Genomic DNA, 18,226 nt, shown 5'->3' with positions numbered 1-18,226 from the left:
GTGAAAGCTGACCGGGCACATGATGTAGCCCACACATTTAATGATCTATGCTCATGTGCAAGAAATATCATGTCGATTGCTGATCACTCGGCATGAGATCGCTTCGGTCTCCTAGTTGATCGCTGAATTAGTCGGCAGTAGTTGAAATCCGTATAGTCGAAACACTGAACACTAGGCAATATTCAGAATATAGTCGAACAATACAGAGATTGATTGCGGCACACGAGGAAAGTGCGAGCATACAGAAAGTGGTTTGTAGAAGTCATAAAACTTGGATTAAAGAGCAGGAACCTGATCGCGTCACGTGCAGTTCATTCAAGCTCAGCTGTAAACTCTAAATGTCGGAATCCGGGTGTCCCGCAAGAATCAGTCCACACTGGGCATGCGCCACAGCATGTGCCACAACAAATATCAGCCCACATCTTCGCGAGGCAAGCCGATCGTATCACGGCTCTAGTTTTGAATACCGCGCTTTACCGTGGCAATTCCCATTTGTTTCTTCTTTATTGTCATTTATCATCCCTGTACCCATCCAGGCTTCTATTTTCTCTTGATCATAGTCAGTGTTCACATCTTGAGCTAAACCCAGCTCAACTCATTCCAGCAATGGACGTCTACGCGGCAGCAATGCCAGCAAGCAACGTCTTCTTTGACTTCGCAGACTGCGAGGACTTCCTTGCTCGTCTTGAAGCAGAGGAAACCTCTGGCTCTTCCTACGCATCTTCACATTCCCTGTCCCCTGGGGAGCTCCTTTCATCTGGGCATGGCTCGTCGCCTCTGTCATCGTTTTCACCCCAGACAGATGATCCTAATGACCCCAATTCGTGGGGTGCAGACACCTTTCTATTCCCACTCGACTCTAACAGCAATATCATGCCTCTTCAATCTCCGCAGCAGGTCTCGTCACCTGTGAAGGTCTCGCCACCTGTGAAGTCCGAGTACAACCAACTCGCCGATCAAGCGCCTTTCCTTTTCGAAACGGAGACATCATCATATGCACCAGCCGAATATTCCACTGCCGCAGTATCAAACGCTGCTTCGCAATCCAGCAGTATCTCATCAATGTCGCCAACATCGCTCTCGCCCGCATCTTCGGCGTCCTCTCAGATGCTCACGCCACCCTACAAAACATTCGTTCCTTCGCCTCCGGGAATGTACACTAATGAACCGCAAATGCTGCCCTCGCCACCTCTATTCCAGCATGCTCAACAGCAGCCACAGCAACCTATTTCCTCACAACAGAAGGCAGCCAATGCCAACTTGATGGCTTCTGCTACAGCCGAAGCTTTAGGCTCAGCTACTGCTTCCAAGCGGTCTTTGCAGACAATCACTACTCAAGCTTCCGTCCGTCATACTTCTACGTCAGGGCGAGGAAATCAGCATCAGTCTTCGAATGATCTGTCGCCTCCTGAACAGGGCGCCAAGGGTGGAAAGATTACGAAGCCCAAGAAGGTAGTAACGCAAGTGTGTTGAACACATGGGGTAGTTTTAACGAGTATAGACCGCACACAACATGATCGAGAAGCGATACCGAACCAATCTGAACGATAAAATTGCTGCTCTGAGAGATTGTGTTCCAGCACTCCGTTGCGCAGTGACCGGGTCATTCGATGATGACGTTGAGGAACTAGACGGACTTGCTCCTGCGAACAAGCTGAATAAAGCGACCGTCTTGACCAAGGCTACTGAATACATTCTTCATCTACAGCAACGTAACACTCAGCTCCAGCGGGAAAACAAAGCACTGCTGGACGGCAAAATTCCCGAGAGCATGATGGGGGGTAACGGCAGCCCACCAGGGGCAGATGTTGGCATGATGGGTGGCGCTCAGGGTATGATGGGTGTTGCCAATCAGCAGACTGTTGGCGACGGCAACGTCATGGGACGAGGTGCTGTCAGGATGGGCGGTGTCGGCCGTAACATGGTGGGCAAAATTATGATGGGTTCGATGGCGGGAATGGTTGTTGCCAACTCATTCAATGATGTTGATGGTCAGAACACGCGTGGATTGGCGGCCGTGCCATTTATGATCCGAACGTCTGCGCAGTCTGCTCTTGGTCCTCACGCGCAGGCTGCGATGAGTCTCATCCGCGGTCTCCTACTTCTCGGAACCGTAATGTACATTTTCTATCCGTCCTTGTTCGAGAACAGTTCCGGCAACAAGAATGGCAAAGCGCAGACTGCTTCCGTCTCGTTTGCAGCACAGCCCCTGTCAGTCAGTATGCCGCTTGAAGTTCGTCAGCAAGCCTGGCTTACAGCTAACCGCACTGTCAACGTTCCACCTCGTGCAACTCCTCTCGAGATCTACGCGGTCGCCAAGAAGCTGGCCAAGCTCGCTCTTCGCCGCGTTGTTGGCTTCGACGGCTACAAACTTTTGGTCGGTACCACGGAAGAGGAAGATTTCGCACGCACGGCAGCCTGGAAGACAGCAATTGACGCACAGCTTGGTGGCGGTGATGCCAACTGCTCGCATGTCCGACTGTTGATCACTTTGCTTGCGAGCTTTTTAATTCCTGCGACGCCGATTCGAGCGATGATGCAGGCACTTCACGTTAAGATTCTGCTGCACGACTTTAGATGGTTTCAGGGTCTGTCTGACAAGTACCAACGTTCTCTATGGGACGAGGCCCGACAGCTCCAGCGGCAACAGCAGGAGCAAGGGGATTCGGTTGACGCAAGCGAGAAGACCCCGGAACATCTTGTGCACCTTCTCGAATGCGATGATGTCTTTGATGCGGATACTGTTACCCGTGCGTATAACTTGACCTGGAACCATCCGCCCGGGAAGGGTTGCGTGTCAGCAACTTATCGCGACGATGGTTTCAATTCGACGATGGAGGATTCAGCGATCAAGTCACCACTGGACGCGTTGGCGGCTTGGTACTCTTGCCGAAAGTTACGTGGCGCTCTCGTTGAGTCATTGGACGGCGTTCCAGACGCTGCGGCTTTGGCTGCGAGTGTCAAAGTTGCTCCGCCGAATTCGATTGTGCACCGACGGGCATTGATCGCGAGATCGGTGCTTCTTGGTGACATTTGTCCCGAGTACACGCGCGAGCTGATGGAGGCTGTTCGCGAGGACTTGACAGTCGCTGGTGCGAAGAAGGAAGTCGCTTCATCAGGGAGCGGTATTCGAACACCTGTTCGACAGCCGCAAGTGCAGGCAGAGACCAGTACGTCAGCTGTTGTATCGTCATCTGAGGACGACGAAGTTGACGAGACCGAAACTGAGGACGAAGCCGATGAGATGTCACTGTCGTCCCTTGACGATAGCTCCTCTACCCTCATCGACGAGGTCATGGTCACAAGGTCGCCGGCTCCGGAGACGTCGTTTACGACAATGAACGTCCTGCGCATGCTATCTTCTCCCGATACGCGAGCGGCAATTCGATGCGCTCTTGTCCAGACATTGTTACCATCCCGACCGTACGTTGCCGAGAAAGTATACTCGGCGCTTAAAGTTTACGAGGCAAGCGAACTGGGATTTCTAGGCTTTGTCGCGGTGTTGACTACTGTCCGCAAGATGCAGCGACGGCGACCGGTGGAGAAAGCAAGTGAGGCCTTGGTCGGCCGTGTGCGGATCTGGATCGGCGGCGATGAGGGCGAGGCAGCTGGCATCGCTACCGAGACCCGAAGGGAGATTGTGAAGGAGTGCGTCAATATCTCAATGCGGTTAGGCGGGTACGCAGACCCAACTGCGGATGAGGAGGACGGGGGGTACGCTACTGGAGAATAACTGGGCTTAAAAAGGGTTATAGAGAGATGAGTTGGTGTTATTGTTTTGTGCTTGTTTACGACTATCTTAGTAGTACATATTGTGTGTGACCGATGGCAAGTTATTTGGTTTTGTGACAGAATCCACTCTCAGGCTACACTATAAAGTACCGGATGTAATAATAGGACTTAAGTTAATTGTATTGGTATGGCCGATTTGATGTTATTTTGGCAACAGGTTCTTGCATTCGGCTGCATGGAATACAGTTTTTTGGCCTCTGCAGTGGATACTTAGATGGAATGGCAAGCACCCGTGCGTGAGCCTCTAATTGTTGACAACTACCGATCCTGTCCTTTGGTTGACTTAAATAGTATGCCAATTGCCGAACCCGACCCGGAGTAACTTTGTATGGATCCATCCTCTCTTCTGCCGCAACTTATTCACCAGAAGGGAGCCATTTGGATATGTTGTACAGATTGTCAAGCAGGTAGTTCTAAAGCATCGTGAGGCACAAAAAAATGTGGGGTGAGTGACCCACGTAACGTTGGTCGTACCTTGTGGCGTTCGCTGACTCTATGTTCCTATAATCTGATGTCAGAAATTATCGTGCTTTCTACGAGTTCAACCGCTAAGGGTGCGAGTGCTCTGCAAAACTTTTTCATAAGTGCGATGTTCGGTCATTCGGCTAACCCGAAATATGGCTTAGTTCGCCCCTAGATTTAGGGCAGAATGCAATACAAAAATGTGCACCAAAACTTTTGTAGCGTACGACGGATGACGGGACCCGCAACAGGCATCCTGCAGGGAGTAAGTCGGGATGGGAACTCAATGCGGCGCCCCTGCTCATGAGTCGCTAAATTTTACTTGATCAGGCCACCAAAGCTACAGGTAGACAAGGATCTATTTGATCTGTATGGTCTGCATATGAGAATTGAAGTACCAGGGGAGTGGTATGAAGCGATACGCAAGGTGCCGCGGTGCTTCTTATCTGCGCAAGCAGATAATTGCAAACTTCAGAAAGCACCCGGCAGTAAATTTTCAGCGACAATACATGCCCCTCAAAATCGGTGGCGTGTATAATCCAGTACTGCATACAGCCGTCGAAGAACATGTTCTCTGTCGCCCGCCGCGATAGAGTGTAAGCGGACCGAAGGGATATGCCGTGGTAAAAAGCTGCACATGATACGAATTCGGCAGACGTCCGGTTCGCCGATATATTGCCCCTTTACGAAAATGAGATGGCGGTCACGCTGAACGATAATGTGCCCCGGCGAGGATCATCCGTCCCGCCGACAAGAGACAAGCGACAAGTCGGACGCAGCCACGATGAACGATAATTGTTCTCCCAGTGTTGGGAAGAACGCGGCCCCCGCAACGGCTGCCGGTTTGGGCTGCTCCGGCAGCATTGTTTTGGCGCGATTAAGCCTATTTCTCGGTGGCTGCTGCTCACCTCTCGGCTCTGTCAACCTCCCGCATCTGGCCGCCGTCGGTTCGTGCTCCGTGCACCGCGAGCAGTCAAGCCCTCTCCCTCAGCCGGTGTTTCTGTAGGTAACTACTCACAGATAATTGTGCCGCAGCTGGGCTGGTGCTGCTACATCATGCCGCCAAAAGAGCGGTTGACCGCGTGCGCGAACGCCGGCGCGCGCCGCAGTATGACCGAGCAGGCGGTGCTGACTGATGGTGTCACCACCACGCCAATTATATTCTTTTTCTCCGACGTTGCCGCTGCCCTCGTGAGCTCATCCCTCATATAATAATCTTCCCATGCCACCCCGCTAAAGCCTTTTTGTTCCTTTCGGACGTTTCCTCAACCTGTCAATTCCCCACAGTAGTACCTGCTCTTGTTTTAAGGATTGACGGCAGTCCTTGTATTCACACGCTTGGCTCACTCGTTCCTGCTTCGGGCGGCAACTTTCCTTTTGCACTTTTTGCGTGGCACCTTTGCAGCAATCGGCCACTCACTTTGTCCTCCCCGACAATGCTGCCTACAATTCCGGATCCAACAGACTACGACGTATCACTCGAGACTGGCTTTGTCGCCGAGGCTTTGCCGCTGGCGCGTCTGCCTGATCCGTACTACGATGCCTGGGAAGCCACGGCGGCGAACCTTCATTTCCTTGTAATGACCCGACAGTTCCGCTCCGTCGTCGACTCGCCATCATTTCCCGTGCTTTCGGTCTCGCGACTGCGATCAGTCGCCGAGCGCCAACGTGCCTACTCCATCCTCGGCTTCATGGCCCACGCATATATATGGGCTGGTCCGTCCGCCAGCGAAGAGTTACCCGACGCTATCGCGCGACCACTTGTTGAGCTCGGCGAGATGCTTGAAGTCCCGCCTGTGGCCACATACGCCGGTCTTTGCCTCTGGAACCACCGACCCCTCTTTGCCGACCGTGCTGATCCGAAATTCCTCGACCTCTCGAATCTTGCCACTCTGCAGACTTTCACCGGCTCTATCGACGAGTCATGGTTCTACCTTGTCTCGACAGCGATCGAGATCCGAGGCGCCGCATGCTTGCAGTACCTTTTGGACGCCACACACGCCTGTCGCGCAGACTCATCGCACGACGTCGTCGTCGCGCTGCAACTGCTGGCCGAATCCATCGATAGTCTGATCCCGATCCTCTCGCGTCTCCCGGAACAATGTGACCCGCACACATTCTACTATCGCATCCGCCCCTACCTCGCTGGCTCACAGAACATGGCCGATGCAGGACTCCCACGCGGTGTCAAGTATGGAAGCGAAAGCGGGTACCGACAATACGCCGGTGGCTCGAACGCTCAAAGCAGTCTGATCCAGGCACTCGACATCGGTCTCGGTGTACACCACCGCCCGACATCGTCTAGCTCACCGCCGTCCTCACGAACGGGATCACCGACGTCGTCGGCTGGGCCGACGAATAACTTTATTCACGAAATGCGGAGATACATGCCCGGTCCGCACCGACGGTTTTTAGAACAGCTGGATCTGTGCGCGAATATCAGGGACTATGTCAAAGACCACAAATCCTCAAACTCAGCGCTAACCCTCGCATACGATGCGTGTCTCGCAATGTTACGCTCGTTCAGGGACAAACACATCCAAATCGTCTCGCGGTACATTATCTTGCAGGCCAAGAGAACCACGTCCACCGCTCCTGCCCCGTTGCATTCGCCACAGTCGCCGGTGAACTCGACAACCAAGGCCGATGGTCTCGCCGCCGTTGTCGTCAATGACAAGAAGCATGTCCGCGGGACGGGCGGTACGGCGCTGTTGCCGTTTTTGAAACAAGCTCGTGACGAGACTGGTGAACCTGCGGCTGGATCGTGGGCCGCGAGATTACTCCGTGATGATGCTTTCGTTTCGAAGCGCAAGATGCGCGACGCTCTGGGACTTGGTGAGCCTCAACTGGATGAGGACAAAGTTGTCGGATTGGCTGGAAAATGGAATGTTGATGATGACTACGGTGGAATTTGCCATTGGTAGATATTTTTCATAATGGTTTGTATGGTAAGACTATAAAGGGCGCTTGTTTGTGATCATGTTTAAGAAGGACTGGGTAATTTTCATGTCATTGGGTATGGTAAATTGGTCTATAAGTATTAAATGTCATATTCTGGTGGGAAACCGAGTGAATAAAACCCTATGCATCATTGGCGAGGAATATTATATTGTTTCATGCCATGCAAAAGAATGTTTACACCTCGAAAATAGGACCAGCACCAGCTGGCGATCCGCCAGCTTTAGTTAAATCAAGCTGGAAACCATTCCATTTCTCCATCTCATTCTTCAACCACTGCAGCCGCTTCGCATTCATGTCCGCTTTAGCCTCTCTATCTCTTTGCTCGGCAGCTGCTAACCGCGCCCGTTCGAGGCCACGTTGATAGGCGGCCTCGTCATCCTCGTCTTCTTCCGCCAATGCACCGTCGTCAGCATATAGATCCACATCCGCATACGAAGCCGAGCTGCCGGCACGCAGCCGCCCACCCTTGCTACTGCTAACGCGTCTCATCATCGCCGGCGCCCCACCGTCAATGACGGCGCTGGCACCTCCGGTAACACCCTTCACGACAGCGGCAGACAGCCCCTGCGCCGTGCGAAACAACGAACTCGTCCCGGCCGATATCCGAGCGTTAATATTTGCCGCCCGTTCCCGCGCCGCGAGCGCTTGTTTCTCATCAATCTCCGGCTCGGCCCTGCTTTCTGATGTCTGCCGCCGCTTCTCTTCCGCGCTGAATTGCATTTTCAGGCGCTCGAGTTCGACGACAACAGCACTGTGCGAAGTAACGAGTTTCTCGTGCGTTCGTGCTAAAGAGGCATAGTCCCGCTCTAGTAAATACCGTTCCTGTGCTTCCCGGGAGAACTTCTCTTCCAACGTCCTGTAATACTCGTCGCGCTTCGACGGCGACATTGGTGGTTGCGGCAGCGTTTGTGGCCCTGTCGAAGGCGACAGTACCGGTGTTTGCGGCACCTGCGCCTGTAGACTCGATATCGCCGTCGCGTCAAGCTGGATCTTCGCATTCGCCGTCACCAACGAATCTTTCAAAGCCGCGTTCTCGAGCTCAAGCGCATCGGCTCTGGCACGCAAGTCCGCTATAACAGCCGCAAATTCATCATCGGGCCTTGCATACTCAGCAGCGTGTTGCTCTTCCTCATGGGTGGCACCGGCAGCATCGTCAACCTCCTCGACCACGGCACCTGGCTCCTCAGGCGGCAGCGGCGTCTCCGTGCCGCCGGCAACAGTCGCAGGACTGTCCGCCCGTTCAGGTGTTTCTGAGCCGGTCGTCGTCGCCCGGTCGCCCTCGCTCTTGCCCTTTTTGGTCGCTTTCTTTTTAGGCGGTTTCTTGTCTTGTTGTTTTTTGAGTTCTTCAAACTATGACGGCCAGTTAGTACACGTTGAGTCTTCCGGTTACCGCGTCAGTATTGTGACACTGATACACCGGGATGGAGACATACTCGTTTTCGCGCGGCGGCCAGTTTCTCTTGACGTGCAGCTTCCTCGTCGTCTGCCATTGCGGGTTAGAACGCGACTAAACTAGTGTGCCGACCTGATGATGCGTGACTACTAAGTGGATTAGGGAAGCTGCTACATATTCATGGAGTTGGATAACTCAACTAAAGTCACCGAATCCGAATGTATAGGACCGAAAACTCAATTCTGGCTAGATGCGGGAACTACAGGCGGAGATCGATCGATCGACTTGCACAATCAGCTGCGATGGAGGATTACAACGAAGTCATGATGCAACATGTGTGACGGGAGAATGGATTGGGCAGGGTAATTGCTCTAGCAGAAGCGAGTAGACGTGTATTACCCGGCTTTCCACTGCGGCCCGTCTCTCGGCTTCGACCAGCTTACGTATTTCAACCACGATTATTAGATGGTTAGCAAGTTTGGGAACAGCGGAGAGTCTGACGAGACATCTTCAGGTCTTGAACTCACCCGAAACAGAAATTGAATCTAGGTGTCCCTGAATATAATTAGATCTTTCACGAGGGCAAATTCCAAGTAAAACTTCTCGAGCGTACAATAAGATTAACCGTGCCGTCAAATTATGCGATTAGAAATGGATTGGAAATCAGGATGCGATTATCAGGAGAGGTTTATTAGTACTAAACGAGCAGTTCGAGTGAGCCACTCCTAATCAGCCTGAACTGTAGTGGAGAGCAAGCGGTCATTTGCTGCACAAGCCTGCCTGAGCAGACCGCCGCCATTGTACTTTTTCTTGTATTGCCTTTGACTAAGGAAGGATATTGACAGGCTAACTATCGTATGAAAATCGGGGTCCGGACAAAAAGTCAACATCGCCAAGGTTAGAAAACGCCCGCCGATGTCAGCGCAGATCAAACACAAGATTCATTCCTGTTCCATCTATGTAGCAGGCACGCGCCAAATGAATAATATCAGATGATTGTCGCCCCCCGGGAATGCCACCAACAAAACCGAAGTCCCGCGTCAGTACAACACGTGTAAGAGACTAGCCACGACCGCAACTGAGCGAAGCTAAAGCAGAGAAGCTAAAGCAGAACACACAAAGTCCTGGGCTCCGGGCTTCATCGCCGACACTCAAAACCTATGCAAGTTGATCTTCTCATCACGCTTAGGCGTTCCTGGCCGCGTCCGGCAGTGAACTACTCAACAAAATAGAGTTCAGCGACTTAAAGCAAATTGGCGCGTGTCGTTACAAGTCTCGTCCGCAAGGTTTAATCCTCTTGGTCGCGTTCCTCGACGCCTTCTCAACAAGGCAAGAGTACCTGTGGCAAGGGGGTCTATGACAGACTGAGATCCTGTTTACCACCGAGGCGGTAAGAGGGGAGCTATGGATGCAATGACACTAACAATATCAGATTCGAGTTGTGACGGACTGAGATAGTCTTTTACCTATGTAGCGTGCTTGAGTTTTGTCTCCCTGCCAGTTATGCTGGCATGCAAGGTAGCAAAACGTTGGGTCTGGTGCCGTCTAAATCCCACCTACAGGCTACAGCCCTAAGAGCTTTCGCCACCCACGCGATAGCTGGTTCTACCTTTTGGGGCAGTCAACGTTCAAGTAAGCGGTGGTAATCTCCTATACAAATGAGGGCCCGCAAGTCCCCATTGGTGACTTGGCATTAGATACTGGTGGTCCAATCGGATCAGCACAATGTCAATGGTGAACAGACGAGTGTAGGTTTTGCGATGAGAGAGTTATAGAGAGCAAGGAGATAAGGAGAACAACCTGTGCCGGAGCGACAAATTTATTATTGACAGCTCCATCTCTAACCTTGCAAAAACCTAATTAATGATTATTGATCTGGGGTATGTCGCCGCTGAATTCCATGAGACAAATACGACTATTTTTTCCTTCATGGTGTCTATCTTCGTGCTTGGCTTCGGATGGGGTCCAATGCTCTTGCGCGCCCCTTTGCGTGAGCTGTATGGACGAAAGTACGTCATTTTCAATGTAGGTTGCGCCTGGGCTAATAGCGTGGATACATTCCTCGCCTGTCGATTCCTTGGTGGCTTTCTAGGTTGTGCGTCATTGGTCGTCGGTGGTGGTGTCATTTCCGATATGTTCAGGCGTGAAGAGATGGGCTGTATATATCCGCTTCATACTTTTGGGGTGATTCCATACTAACTTCTGTAAAAGCTGCCTCCTCGGCGTTCGCCCTCGGTCCTTTGAATTAAGGAGCGAAATTACAGTGTATGTACACAATCATATTTTGCGGAGCCCAGATCCGTAGCAACGTTGAAATGCTGCCAAACTCTCTTCGAACTATGTGTATAAATAATTTTAGATAAAAATAAATAGCATTGGTCATCACAAAACGAAGAGAACGAGGCGGTCATAAGAGGTCATTACAAATAAAATAATACAACGACGAAGAACCTGGCAAAACATATACAAACGAATAGAGTACAAATATCGCCGAATATAGTAATAATAGATAGATTTAGATCCCGATAAAATAATCCCAGTCCATAAGAATTCACATTCTAAACAAGATATCTCGACATTTTCCTCGCCGTTAACCCCATTCCTTTGCCGCACCCGCTAATAAACCGCGAAACTGATTGGCCAAACCATCTCTAATACAGAACAAAGTTGGCAGTACCGCTGGTAACAGCGACAGTGCAGCCTGACGATCCGCCGGAGTAGACCCCGTCAACATAAGAGCATTCGCCGTTGACAGTAGCTCCGTCCGACGCGACTATCTTGACATTGAAGTTGAGGGTAGCGTCACAGTTCGGGTTTGGAATGAGCGAAAGGTACGTAACACCATCGACAGCGCCAGCACCGAAGTTAAGAGGAGCGAAGTTGCCGACAGTAGACCCCGGAGTACCCCAGATACAACCATCCGCAACAGAGACACCGGCATTGTTAACGTAGTACTGAGCAGAAGTGGCCTTGCCCTGCCATTGATAGTAAGTGGCCTGATTGACGACACTGAGGGGCTCGGTAGCACCAGCATCGACTTCCGTAGGAATGACCATGTTCTCGGTACCAGGATAGTCGGTTCTGCAAATTGCGACGGACTGGTCGAGTTCAGAAACAATCTGAGCGGACTGAACTCCCCACTCACAAAGGTAGTTGCTATTGGTGTTGGTGCGGTAGAGATACCCGTTATTGCAGAGAAGTCCACCACGAGACTCACCAGTTGAGGGCTGCTCGGACGGCCACTGCGTCTTCGACATACCAGGCTGACAAGCATAGGAGCACAGGTTGCCGTCTTCGCACGAAGTGCCCTGGCCGGCAAGAGATTCTCCCGAAAGCTGAATACCCGACCAGCCACCGATATCAAGCCAGTCAGTAGCGATAACACCTTGACCAGCGGGAAAGGTCGAGCAAGGAACGACACCATCAGTGAACTCCTCATACGGACCTTCGTAGTTGGGTAAAAGGTCGGTGCTGGTGGGGTAAGAACCTGAGCTAGTGGTGGAAGACGTCTCCGAGGTGGAGGATGTCGAAGTCGCAGAGGACGAACTGGAAGATGTCTCCGAGGTGGAGGACGCCGAAGTCGCAAAGGACGAACTAGAGCTGGACGAGGAGGTAGAAGTCACGACGGCGAAAGTCGTCGAAGAGCTTGTAATAGAAGTCGTAGAAGACGATTCTGAGGCACTGCTGGAAGTCTCTACTGGGACGGAGAAGGAAGAAGAAGAAGTCGTAGGCTCGGCCTCCACGGCTGAGGTCGAAACCACGTCGGCAATCACAGGAGCAGAAACCGAGGTCTCTTCGGCACCGGCAGGAGAAATAGTGTTACCTTCCGCATCAACAATGACAGTCACGTACGTGTAGACAACGTCGACGGCACGCTTCTTCTTCTCGACGGCAGAACGGCGCTCTGCTTTCGCGTCACGAGCATGGTGACGATGGTGAGCATGGTGGCTGGAAAGACCGCGTCGGACAACGTTTGAGTCGGCGGTAGCGGATGCTGCAACGGAGGAGACGGCGGCCAGTAGGGCAACGCCGGCGGCGGAGATCGCAGAGAACTTCATTTCGAAACAATATAGATACTATTGACTAGCAGACGAGTTGGGCGGTGCTTGCTGAAGGCAGTTGCTGGCAATAGCGATTAAACGGACGAAGGGTAGCGCGTGTCGAGAAAGTAAACACTGAATTCCCGGACGACAAAGGAACGAAACGGTGTCAGAGTGCTGGCCGAATGAGTGAAGACACAGCAATTGCACCGGATGGTCGGAACCGGAGGAAACAACAAAGAGGAATGACTCGAAAGTCGCGAAGCGGGATGAGCAGTTGGCGGAGTGGAATGTGATGCAAAACGGAAAAGGAAAGGAGAAAAGCAGGGGCGCGAGAGGAATGTTGCCGATTTTATCTTCCAACTGTCGACGCACCACACCGGTAAGCAACGAGTCGTACCGACGACCGCCAGCTGTGCCGAATGTGGTCTAGTCTTGCAGTAACCTGCAGTAGAATGCATGTATAGAAAAACCTTGTTAAGATTGCACTCATTTGCACTGTTCAGGCGCTAGCCACTTACGGATTAGCTCTGCCTAGTGGCGGCGAACTCGTACTTGCCTACTCACCGTACCACTAGACAACACAGAATTGAAGATACGCTAGAGTGATAGCAGCGTGGAGCAATCTACGGGTTGGTTACGCGTAACGGGGTTGATTTCACTCGGGGTGAGACGACGACGCTCGCGAACAAGCGGCTGCGGCTGCGGCTTTCACTCGCGTGGTCAGGTACGCACCGGTGCCGGAAATCGGTTCAGCCACGCGGTGAGTTACTTCTCAGGAACCAGTCCCTAGCCAGCCGTCTCCACCAATGCGGGCAACTCGAGGTTTATTACTTCGCCAGTTGATTCGATGTATCATTATTAACACAGCCATATCTCATGAAGCCGGCGCAGTCATATATATTTGCTGTTATGTTGAGAGCGATCTGTTCTGAAATGGGACACCGCACAAATGGCGTGCCGACTGTCACTCATTGCATATTGACGTGAGGCAAATTTAGACAGAAAAACTACTCAGACTGACTGTTTCAATCACAGTTTGATTAAAGATGTGTTGGTCAGAGTTTAGGTAACGGAATAATTAGCTAGGCCGTGGAGTCGCCAAACTTTCACTGGCTGCTCCAACCCTAACATCACGAGCGCCCCACTCGAAGACATCGAGCTTTGTTGGCGCAGTTGATGGGACAATGCCGCGCCACTATAGCCACAGTGCCTATTACTTAGCCTTATATGGTTGTCCGATTAATCACATCTGCTCTAATGCTCAATCTCGCTGCTTACGTGCTGTATGCACGGCCGTTGCGGATCCCCTTGACAAAAGATCGAGAACATGAGGATAAAGGCTCAAGTCTGGTATTATTAGTCCATTTTCATGCATGAATATTGCACTACGAGTTGGGTTCGTTTTGTGGTCATGCCGCGAAATGTCGCGATCGCATCACACGAGACAAACACGCCATGATTAGATAGCAATTTCGACTGCCTTTACTTTCCTGGACATCCGCCTAAAATTCACCCGACACTACATCATACCTGCCGTGTAAGTGAGTACCGCAGAGTAGCCGAGATTGGATAATGCATTTATTAAATAGATGACCGAGTTAACGGCAAAAACTGCCACGTGGCGGTGCACGCGGCCTTTGCAATATTAAAACAAATAAAACTTTGTCTGCTGCTGACGACAGGAAACCAAGCTGCCCGATAAGACAGTATTCTGTCAATGGCTGGGGTATGAACAACTTGCCACGATTGTGAAACAAAAATACCAATGGTGACGGCATTGCTGTTTACGAAGACTGCAAAATGTGGACGTACTCTCTTGCGGATTGCCGCCGAAGTGCTGGCACTGCGGGTTCCAGCATAGTTTGTGCATGAGTTTGCAGACTCAAGATACGTAATCGACAGAGGTTTCACTACACTGGTTCGGTTGTCTCAGTTTAGATATCTAGTCCACCATTGCCATTTCTCGACGGCAGCTTTTACAGTATCGGTTTCATTTAGACCCGTTATGAACGCCGTTCCCGTGCGTCTGGAATTAAAACCAGTCCGAGCGGGTGCCAGATAGTGATATGTGTAGCAAACCAGCAATTATTGTAGATTCTTGGATTCACGTCAAAATGGTCAACTTGGTAATCGGAATATGTTCTTGGCCAATTGATATGGATTGCTTATCCCTTCGCAATTTTTCACAGGATCAGCAGGATAGAATGACAGTCGCCGCATGTACAAATTTGATCGAAATGGGTGGTCGCAAATCTTTTCGTCCAATCTACTCCAGCAGTTTCGTTGTTTGGTTGGGAACTCAATTCTCGCTAAGCCTAAGACATATGGTTTGTACTAACGTCGTACCTAGGACCCTTGACAAGCGAATCACGCGGATGGAAAAATCGCCCTGCAGATCACACCGAGATTTGGGTCCGGCCGCCCAGCCGTCAAACACACATATATGCCTAACCCGACTTGGATTCATGTAGATCACGTATCCCAACTCACAACAGTCAACGGATGGCTAGCTGAGCCAACTTTTCTGATCTGATGCTCCCAGTTATCAATCAGCGCTTGTTTCTTTTTCTGTGGTTGTTCTATTGAAGTTTTCGGGATATCGGCCAAGATAGTACGCATAACCTTCTGCTGACGAGATTCGGCCCGACACTGAAAATCGCACCGCATATCCGGTCTCGCTCCTCTGCAGTCCCTGCTTATCCCTATTGTGTGTAAAATGCCAGTCACCTTTCGCGCATGCCATTTTTGTCCAAACATGTGAAGTGTGACATCTTCTTACTTGGCCATATTCTGTGACGTGCAATCTGTACCACCAAACTAGCGTGGCAACGAAACAGCGTCATATGATCTAAATTGCATTTCTTATGCCGTCGTGGAGCTCCGGGATATACGATCACACATGTAGATCGCGTGGTTCGAGTACGTTTAAAGAAAAAATTTAGAGAGCGAGTTAGATACATGACTCTCAGCTATCAATATTCTACAACGCAAATGAAGCCAACAAATAATCCGATCAAAATTTTGCACCCTTCCCTGTAACAATAAGAACAGTCTGTTTTGTAACCTGCCAGATCCCAATTTATACTGGCGCCAAACATACATCCGTCAAAGCGCGTTATTGCAGCATGTTAATTATAGCCATTTTGAGCTGGCCAACTCAAAACATCTAAATCCTCGAGTCCGTTTCCTTCACTATCTGTAAGAAGATTTCCGTGCTTCGTACAGCCAGCACAAGTGCAGTTATCGGAACAAAGACAGTCCCCCCCAGGCACTGCGCACGCAGCGGTTAGATAGATTGAGAATAAATTATCCAACAATTCCATGCCTTCGCCATTATACTCCCCAGCGCCAGTGGACGATGGCGTTATTGCATGAGCTCGTCGCGACGATTCGGCCGTGTTGTGCTGCTGGAGCATTTCGAGGTGTGGTGAGATCTCACCCTGTGACGTGTTAATGTTAATTCCTGGCGGCACGTCAAAATTCTGGCTTGGAATGTGGACCGGACCGTCCAATGCACTACCATGTCCTGCAGTGGGGTAGCTAAGAACACCTGTTCGCGAGCTGTACCTAGTAAGAGCTTCAAACTGTGACGGTGTTAGCGTGAAGGGTTGCTGTTGAATTATCGTATCGCCGCTGTATGTGCTCGGCTGAGTCTCGTGTTGGGGCAACATATGTTGCTGCAAATTATAGTCTTGCCGAAACTTACTATCGCCTTGTGGTGTTGTGAGATAGCTTTCGAGAGAATACAGTGCTTGGTCAAGAGCAATGGTGGGGCCTGAATGTGAATAGTCGGCATCATTATCGAGCGATTCCGCTGTGCTCACCATGCTGCCGCTGTTCTGACGTATCGGCTGTTGTGTAACATCGTTCGCGTCGCATGAATGATATGGCTGTATGCTTGGAGATTGGTCGCGCAAATCGACTTCTAATGGCCGTACAATTGCGGGACTGTTGACATCAGACTTCACGACGATTGAGCGCAGTTTAACCGGTTTCCTCTTGTTCATCTCTGGCAATGACGAAAGTGATGATATAGACGTGGACGATGAGGAACCAGAGGTGGAGATGGATGATGGCTTTTGAATTCCCTCTTCACAGTCGAAACGGCCGGAGCAACATGACTTAGCCGCTGAGGATTCTTGTACAGTATTATGATCACAGCAAGGTGACGAAGACTTAGCTGGTCCAGCTTGCGATACTGGCTGTGCCGGAACTTCCTGGATGATCACACGACTGTGATCGTATATGACCCTTGGCATCTTTTGTGGCCGTGAGCTTTCGGAGACAATGCCATCCTCTGCTGCATGGAATTGAATAATATCCTTATTGCCGTATTGATGGCCACCTTCGCAACAAGACGCCACATCCGTGTGCTCTATTGGCTCTAGCTTCAATTCAGAATTATACTTCTTTTCGCTCGTGTCGAGGATTTGCCTTTTGCCCCCATGTATTTCTCGAAATTCTGGTCCGGATGAACCTACAATGAACCAATTGTCAATAAATTGTACATATAACTGTCGCTTCCCGATTCCAAGTCTGAGCCTACCCTTTGCTAAAATAATCGCTGCAACACCGCACTCACAAGTACCGTCGGGTAATACAGCCAGACGATGATTGCAGTCCGACACCGGCCGTCCTCTCTTTCGCACCTGTACCAAAGGCCGCTGCTTGTGCTTGCATGTGGACGATCGATGACCACGGATACACCGAATACTAAAAAACAGAAAGGTGAATCAGAAAATTGTGCTCTTGTCCAAAACCAACTCTCCAACTCGCATTCTCTAAGGAATCTGTCACAAGCGACCTGATTTGTTCACTCACCAGGCGTACTTCTCTCCGTCGACTAATAACATTGTAGATTTATACGCGTATGAATAGCTGGACAGTTGGCGGTAAACGAATGATGTCCAGCCGCTCACCTAGGAATCCGTCCTCTCCGTCAGCAGTTCTGAATCGCAGTCGAATGTCGGCTGTGCGAGGTAATAGTATAGTTAGCTCTTGTCGGACCTTCATATATCAATCTGTCCTGCACCGGACACCTTTGCGAATGACTACTACCATACAACAGCGACAACACACACTCTAACCACTAGTTCTCGTCTGGAAGCTCACAGCCGCAGGCCCATGTCACTATTTTCCGGTGACGCAAAACAGCAACTCGCCTACTATTCTCGTCTCAAACCCTAAACCTATACTGTTACCGCATTCATGCACTGTGTTTTCATAATTAACGCTGAGCCGCATATAATTTGCTCGTGCATGGCGATTCCCGCCAGAAATCCAGTCCGCCTATAGCACGAGAAGGTTAGGTTATCCAATTTACCCGACAGGAATGCACACTTACTTGTATTAGACGGCCGACCAGACATACGAAGTTAGCAAGAAAATACAACAAAAATGTCTGGTGGTTTCGCCCTGCCATGGGTCACAAGCAACAGCGGCCAGCTCCAAGAAGCTGGCCTCTCATATGTATATATGTATATATACAGACAAATAACAGGAACATAATAGTGATAGAGAAAATTTTAACACCGTTCCTTATCCCCCGTGCCCACAGTCGAGTACGCGTCCCCGG

At 50.7% G+C, this 18,226-nt stretch overlaps 6 protein-coding genes across 6 annotated transcripts; 3 read left to right on the top strand and 3 right to left on the bottom strand.

Moving 5' to 3' along the window:
* The first annotated feature begins 453 nt into the window (after nucleotides 1-453).
* POJ06DRAFT_96022 (uncharacterized protein) lies at nucleotides 454-3,872 on the top strand. The gene is made up of 2 exons (XM_056191813.1): nucleotides 454-1,452; nucleotides 1,502-3,872. Exons 1-2 carry the CDS (start codon nucleotides 607-609, stop codon nucleotides 3,731-3,733), a joined length of 3,078 nt encoding a protein of 1,025 aa, XP_056044848.1. The 5' UTR covers nucleotides 454-606; the 3' UTR covers nucleotides 3,734-3,872.
* A 1,704-nt stretch (nucleotides 3,873-5,576) lies between these two features.
* On the top strand, nucleotides 5,577-7,284 carry POJ06DRAFT_95947 (Indoleamine 2,3-dioxygenase). Its single transcript, XM_056191810.1, has one exon. The coding sequence runs from the start codon at nucleotides 5,691-5,693 to the stop codon at nucleotides 7,176-7,178; it is 1,488 nt and encodes a 495-aa protein (XP_056044847.1). The 5' UTR covers nucleotides 5,577-5,690; the 3' UTR covers nucleotides 7,179-7,284.
* On the bottom strand, nucleotides 7,284-9,019 carry POJ06DRAFT_95973 (uncharacterized protein). Its single transcript, XM_056191811.1, has 2 exons — nucleotides 8,649-9,019; nucleotides 7,284-8,565 (listed from the first exon to the last, which is right to left on the bottom strand). The coding sequence occupies exons 1-2, from the start codon at nucleotides 8,703-8,705 to the stop codon at nucleotides 7,390-7,392; spliced, it is 1,233 nt and encodes a 410-aa protein (XP_056044846.1). The 5' UTR covers nucleotides 8,706-9,019; the 3' UTR covers nucleotides 7,284-7,389.
* Nucleotides 9,020-10,109: 1,090 nt separating this feature from the next.
* On the top strand, nucleotides 10,110-11,058 carry POJ06DRAFT_96001 (uncharacterized protein). Its single transcript, XM_056191812.1, has 2 exons — nucleotides 10,110-10,766; nucleotides 10,820-11,058. The coding sequence occupies exons 1-2, from the start codon at nucleotides 10,472-10,474 to the stop codon at nucleotides 10,855-10,857; spliced, it is 333 nt and encodes a 110-aa protein (XP_056044845.1). The 5' UTR covers nucleotides 10,110-10,471; the 3' UTR covers nucleotides 10,858-11,058.
* A 201-nt stretch (nucleotides 11,059-11,259) lies between these two features.
* On the bottom strand, nucleotides 11,260-12,968 carry POJ06DRAFT_221760 (uncharacterized protein; the record flags this gene model as incomplete). Its single annotated transcript, XM_056185631.1, has 2 exons — nucleotides 12,200-12,968; nucleotides 11,260-12,154 (listed from the first exon to the last, which is right to left on the bottom strand). The coding sequence occupies exons 1-2, from the start codon at nucleotides 12,664-12,666 to the stop codon at nucleotides 11,260-11,262; spliced, it is 1,362 nt and encodes a 453-aa protein (XP_056044844.1). The 5' UTR covers nucleotides 12,667-12,968.
* Nucleotides 12,969-15,593: 2,625 nt separating this feature from the next.
* POJ06DRAFT_95927 (uncharacterized protein) lies at nucleotides 15,594-17,250 on the bottom strand. The gene is made up of 2 exons (XM_056191809.1): nucleotides 17,198-17,250; nucleotides 15,594-17,128 (listed from the first exon to the last, which is right to left on the bottom strand). Exon 2 carries the CDS (start codon nucleotides 16,908-16,910, stop codon nucleotides 15,780-15,782), a length of 1,131 nt encoding a protein of 376 aa, XP_056044843.1. The 5' UTR covers nucleotides 16,911-17,128; nucleotides 17,198-17,250; the 3' UTR covers nucleotides 15,594-15,779.
* Nucleotides 17,251-18,226: the final 976 nt, after the last annotated feature.

Source organism: Lipomyces tetrasporus (assembly GCF_029532465.1).
Source record: "Lipomyces tetrasporus strain NRRL Y-64009 chromosome Unknown POJ06scaffold_4, whole genome shotgun sequence".
Classification (NCBI taxonomy): domain Eukaryota; kingdom Fungi; phylum Ascomycota; class Lipomycetes; order Lipomycetales; family Lipomycetaceae; genus Lipomyces; species Lipomyces tetrasporus.
This window is presented reverse-complemented; position numbering and strand designations above follow the sequence as displayed.